The 6,197-nt window shown below is 36.3% G+C and overlaps 1 protein-coding gene across 1 annotated transcript; it reads right to left on the bottom strand.

The window, feature by feature from the left end:
• Positions 1–786: 786 nt before the first annotated feature.
• Positions 787–5,713, bottom strand: LOC134844423 (uncharacterized). The gene is made up of 3 exons (XM_063861093.1): positions 5,379–5,713; positions 1,462–1,605; positions 787–1,328 (listed from the first exon to the last, which is right to left on the bottom strand). The coding sequence occupies exons 1-3, from the start codon at positions 5,548–5,550 to the stop codon at positions 856–858; spliced, it is 789 nt and encodes a 262-aa protein (XP_063717163.1). The 5' UTR covers positions 5,551–5,713; the 3' UTR covers positions 787–855.
• Between the last annotated feature and the right edge of the window lie 484 nt (positions 5,714–6,197).

Here is a 6,197-nt window from a genome sequence, read left to right as displayed (position 1 = left end):
CATCAACGTTCCACCTCCCGAGGGAAGGGCAATAACCTTTTTATAGGTCGCTACTTCATTCCAAGCATCTGAAGTTTCGATCCATACTCTATTCAAATCCCGACATTCTAGCTATCAGAGGAACGTAATTCGTTTATTCGTGGTCAAACTGTACTAAAAAGCCACCTCCGTCCAGCTGCGTAAAAGTTCCAATCAATGGTGTTTTTTAGGAGACCTACTTCCCATGCTATGCTTCTATATCTGCCAATTTTCTCTGGGACTACTTCTTTTTTTATTCTGATTGGATTTTGTCCTAATAGCTCATTCGCCGACTTAAATTGAACTCAATGTTTTCTCAGTCCACTTTAAATAGTGTTCCACTAATTCGATGTCGTAATCTAAAAGCGTATCTCCCTTTCAACTTCTGCTTCATTTAACAATAGGTAAGTTCCCTCCCAATTATAAGTAAGGTAACGGATTACCATTCCCAAGGGTTGGGGATTGCGGAATATGCCACTATCCGGTGTTAACCCAGGGCTTTCTATGCATTTTTAACCCTTAACGCCCAGAAGTCTTTTAAAGGTCACACCGAGGTCAATCTTCCATATTAGGGTTTAGAATCCCATAAGGGCCCTACCTACAAAATTCCATCAATCCCCCGTTAATACATCATGTACATCATTGCTCTATCTGCTTTAATGTGCTCTGAGTGTCTTTTGAGGAAGTCTGTCAAATTTTTGAGCTCTGAAGTTAATGGAAAAAAGAACCACTTCCAGACATGTCTCTCTATCTTAAGTTAGCATAAGATCAGCGATCGCAATTATAAATTTTAAAGACACTAAAAACTAAATCAACAAATTTGTGACAAAGAATGTGTCATTCATCATCTGAATACGTTCCATTTACCTCGCCATGTTCAATTACGCTTGTTTTTCGCATCATTCCTAGTTTTTGAGCCAATGATCCGGAATAACAGGGCTTGTCATCGTCATCAAACGGAACTGTTTCGATCTCGGAAACTTCTGCCGTCTCAGTGACAACGGTCGACTCTTTAGATTCTGCAGATATCTCGGAAAGACTGGTTGTGCTTTTCGAATCGGGAACTCGTTTAGGATTTCTCGAATTCTTATAAGCTGTTCTGGAACTTTTTCTGTCTTTATTGACTTTCTTTTGCTTCCTTTTCTCTCTGTGGTTGCGCAATGCTATTACGGTCAGGGCAGAATTGATAGCGAACACCGGAATCGTGAGCACCCAAGACAGCCATGACAAACCGACGCCCCAACTGATGTTCAAACTCTGGCTTCTGAATTCGGCCGTCATAACGGAACAGCCAATTGCGATAAATATTACTAAAGACAACAACTGAGAGTCAAAACTAAGCTTAGGTCTTCCTAAATATATTGTCGCAATCCTTTAATCCCGTTCGTGAATAAAAGTTAGTCGAAAACAGACACACGAAAACAACAAATATAAAAAAGTTACCGTGGAGAAGAGAGAATGCTGAGACAATTATTGCGAGGACGGCGAATTGTTTGAAGACGAATATGATGAGGAAGATAATCAGGAAGAGAAACACGAGATGGTCCAGCACAATGAAGGCCCTGGCGCCACGCAGCATCCTCGAATCTAAACCACTAACAGTCTTTATTTTGTCAGACAAATTCATTACAATCAACTTTTTTGTTCCCACCACCAAAAGTGGAGAAGATCCTGGTATATATTTCAAAGAGGTGGTTTTACAATATCTTGGATAAGCTGTTTGTAAATTACTTGATTTTGATTCTGAATCTGCCAGTAGTATGCACTGAAACTAGAAAACATCTTTGCGTATTTTGCTCCTTAAAGTGTAAATTTTTCTGGAAATTAATGAGTAACTGCCTGATAAATGTTTGTAAATGCAAGTTGCTCAACGCGATCTATACTTAAGACGCTTAAAAACAATTTCTTGAAAGATAAAGAAGCCTTAATGCTACGATTCTTTTTGACATTTACAAATTTTGTTTGGAGTTTTTTCCTTCTGTATTAAAATTGTTGTTCCTGGGGCATTACATTGCTAGAAAAAGGTTTCGTCGTAGTGCCCTTATTCATTGTTAAAACAGCCACGACTGTTTAAAATGATGTATATCGATTTTTGCCATACTAAACAAATTATGTGAACAATGCACTACAATAAACTAAGACAAGACTGCTCGTGTCAGGGCGAAGCCCTGAATGTTCCGACTACCTTTTAAGGTTTATGGAACAGTAATAACATAAAAAATGAAATAAAATAAAATGAAAATCACCCCACACGCCAAATAAAATGAAAATCACCCCACACGCCATATAAAATACAAAAGGATAGATTTCGTTCCCTGTAACAAATCAATTATGGCAAATGAGCTTCTTTCAACCAATTTGGAACGATTTTTAAGACGGATTAAATATCCGCTTAAGCGTTAATAGCGCGAATTATAACGCGCGTTAATTGTCCCAAATTGATCAAAATGGCCAAAATGGCAATCTTTAAACCCTCATAACTTAACAAAAAAATGATCACAGGTGAAATATCTTTTCAAATTTAAGCTCAGGGCAACAATATCTTTTGAATGATGTAAAAAGTTCTGTCAAAAATGGCTAGTTAAAAAGTCGAAAATTGTCTGAACAAAAAAACCCACACCGAGCACAAATATTCCGTTACTTTCGTATCGAAAGTCGGAACAATAACCAGAAATCAGTAGACTGCTCAACCGCAACGAGATAAACTTGCTTCGAGTATACACAAAAGCAGTAGCGAATACAATGCAATTTTACACTTCTTAAAACATTGTTATTCTCCTAAAACTTTGTCTCCAATTTCATATTTTTTCGTGTTTTTTACGCTTAAGTGTAAAAAACACGAAAAAAATTATGAAAATGAAAATAATGCGGCTAAATTAAAGGTTAGGAGAAAACGAAACTAAATTAGAGTCAAGTCGACGACCATTAAAAAGAAGCAAAGTAATGGAAAAAAAAGGATACGAATGTTCCGCTTATAAAATTATGGAACTTTGAAATTGATCACAGATGGAAAATGAGCTTATATTAGTCAAGAATGTAACAGAAAACCTGCGTCACAAGCACTCAAATAGCATGTGCCACCAAGGTTGGAAGCGCAACATGTTATCAAGAGAGGAAATACGAACCCAGAACTAAATGAGATTGTAATAAACATGAATCGAAACAAAACACACTCAGAAAACGGGCTGATGTGCACGATAGAAGATTTAATTTACGCAAAGCCTTTTTCTGGAATTGGCTCAGACTTATAGACAGTGGAAAAGATGCGAAAAAATTGCCTGAGTTTATAGCGTGGGTTTACTGGCGGATTAGAATTTAGACGAAGCTACAAAATAAATATAAAAAGTTATGCAGAAGGAATGAACACGGATAGTCACACGTAACCTACCATGTTGAAGTTTCAAGGAGACAAATAAACAGGCATAACTTTATATTTGCATGATAACAGAACACGAGATTCAATTAGGCGATAGAAGCATGAATCAAAGAGGAAGAGGCAAGTATTTCGTTGCGGCGGAATCTCTCATAAGCAAAAGACCGAATGCGCGAACATAAAAATTAGCTAATCAGATTTCAGTAATCTAAAATTTGGAAAGAAAGTAAACATTGCCAGGGACTGAATTTTGATATTCGCCCAATATAAAGACGGCAGAAATTTGCAAAATTTTCAAATTGTCACTGACCGCTTGAAATGGAACAAATTTTATATTTCAAGGGTTTCATTATGAAAGAAGCAAAATATGGCTTCACTTAATTCTTTTTAAAATTTGACTTTCGGGTAATTTTATTTTTGGTCTTTTGCTCACGAGTTTTTTTCGCTCATTTGGTCCTTCGCGCATGAGAATAATCCCATTCGTGGCAAGTAGAAGAAAAGGAAAAGGAAAAGTGGGTCGAAGATATTGTTTCAGCTATCAGTTGATGGCACACTCAAGAGAGACTCTACATAATCCTACGCCAGACGTCAAAATAGGAGAAGCAACAGTCGAGAATCGTATAAGAGCAAGGAAATAACAAACTATGGTGGAAGACTTCAACAGAACGAGACTTTTGAACCGACCGGAAATGAGTCGGAACCATGAGGATATAACCAATCAATAAAAGAACTTTTCTATGAAAAATTGATTTCAATACTACGATCAAAATTGAGGCGTCGCTGTGTTATTTTGTTGAATGCTAGGGAAAAGAAGAACAGAGGAGTAATAAGATCAAACTTTCGACGACACGAGGCTTCACGACCAGGGATTGTGCTTAGAAAGGAAATATTATTAGACATGAAGGGCTCCAAAGTTAGACAAAACTGCTCGGATCAGGGCGAAGCCCTGAATGTTCCGACTGAATTTTAAGGTTTATGGAGCAGTAATAACTTTAAAAAAATTAAATGAAATAAAATAAATTGAAATTTTTTTTATTTGAAATTTTTTATGAGAATCATCCCCCCACACGCCATATAAAGTACAAAAGGATAGATTTCGTTTACGCGTTAATAGCTTGAATTATATCGCGCGTTAATTGTCCCAAATTGGTCAAAATGGCAAAAATGGCAACCTTTAAACCCTCATAACTTTACGAAAAATGATCACAGGTAAAATATCTTTTCAAATTTAAGCTCAGGACAACAATACCTTTTGAATGATATAAAAAAATTCCGTCAAAATGGGCTAGTTAAATGTCGAAATTTTTCTGAAGAAAAAAAACCCACCCCGAGCACAAATATTCTGTTACTTTCGTATCGAAAGTCGGAACAAAAACTGAAAAAAAAAACGAGAAAACTTCTCTTACAATTTTTTGTTTAAAGTTCATATTAATTTTTGTTTCTTGAGAGGAACATTGAGTTAAGAAAAATTTCGTTAAATATCGGCAATTACAGTTAAAGTAACTGGAAAACAAGAAAATTCGGAACAGTTTTTCTCAATACTGAGAGAAATTTAAAAAAAAATAGAATATGAAACAAACTTTATTTCAGGAAGTCAAAAAATGACCAGAATCCGAAATTTCTTTAAACTTTATTAGCCTTTTTTCAATAACCTCTGCATTGCGTTTAAGCCTCAATGTATATGTCATTATATATTTGACTCAAAAACCTCCCCCTTCTTCTTTCAGTATATTGTAGAAAAAAAAACGGAAAAGTCAATCAATGCTACAAAATCAAGTGAGGTTTGAATCTTCTTCGCTATTTGTGGAGCTGCTGTCAATTCTTGCAGCCTTAAGTATGGTACTACTAGTCTTTTGACTTCAAATAGAAACTGTGGCTGTACAAGTTGCTAGTCATTCTAAAGGGATTGGAAACTGAAAACCGGAACCTGTTTTCTTAGAAAAAACTTTGGATTACAGGATATAAAAGTTGAGATGAGATAAGTTACCGTGATTGCTGCATCCGGTGACGTCATGAGTGCGGTGACAACGCTTCCACAGTCCCCCGTGCTCACTGCCCTCTTCAAACCCATAATTTGAGTGGGCGAAACAGGAGCAGACAAAACTGAGAACCAGTAACAGCACTGAAGCCGTACAGAGAGCTACTCTCTTAGAAACCATTGATGAGTGCTTACTTTTTGAATAATAGTTGAGTTAAGTTCGATATTATATTCGCTGAGAAAAAAATTGACTGAAGAGCGAGGTATGTTAGATAGTTGTCCAAAATTAGAAGAGCATCAAAAGACATGAAGACGCGCAGTGGTAAGAGTTGAGCAGCATGCTCATTAGTGGCCACATCACAATGCCGCGTTGTGTCACTGTTGTCCAAAAACAGAATATCAATCATGCTGCTTTCAAACTATTAAAAATAATCATTAAAAATAATCTTGCAGTTTGATGTAAATTGTGTCATTAGCTAGTCCAATGACGTTACCTTTGGCCGTATCTGATCTAACCAAGTTAGCATGAGCAATATTAAAAAAGTCGACGGTTCTTATGCAGATAGCACTGAAAGTGCCGACCAAATTAATATAAAAAACTAAAAAAGACCAATCTTTTCCTTTTCTTTCAAAATTGTGATTTCTGTTTTTTGTGCGTTTCAAACCAGTTTTTCTCGACACTGAAAAACTTTTTTAAAATTGTTTGCCGACCAAATAAAGGCTTGAAAGGTTTGAATATGATACGCCAGACTCCCATTCTGATTATAAATTGTGGAAGCTGATTTTGCAGAGCAGCAAAAAAGCCGAGGACAAAATTCTCCCCATTTT

The sequence above is a fragment of the Symsagittifera roscoffensis genome, chromosome 4, assembly GCF_963678635.1.
Source record: "Symsagittifera roscoffensis chromosome 4, txSymRosc1.1, whole genome shotgun sequence".
Taxonomy (NCBI): domain Eukaryota; kingdom Metazoa; phylum Xenacoelomorpha; order Acoela; family Convolutidae; genus Symsagittifera; species Symsagittifera roscoffensis.
This window is presented reverse-complemented; position numbering and strand designations above follow the sequence as displayed.

Excerpts from the sequence above, each read along its gene's own strand:
- LOC134844423 (XM_063861093.1), bottom strand. The coding sequence starts at position 5,550 with ATGGTTTCTAAGAGAGTAGCTCTCTGTACGGCTTCAGTGCTGTTACTG. Across the intron at positions 1,606-5,378 it reads CACCGGATGCAGCAATCACG|ATTCGAGGATGCTGCGTGGC; the intron begins GTAACTTATCTC and ends TTAGTGGTTTAG. Across the intron at positions 1,329-1,461 it reads AGCATTCTCTCTTCTCCACG|TAATATTTATCGCAATTGGC; the intron begins GTAACTTTTTTA and ends TGTTGTCTTTAG.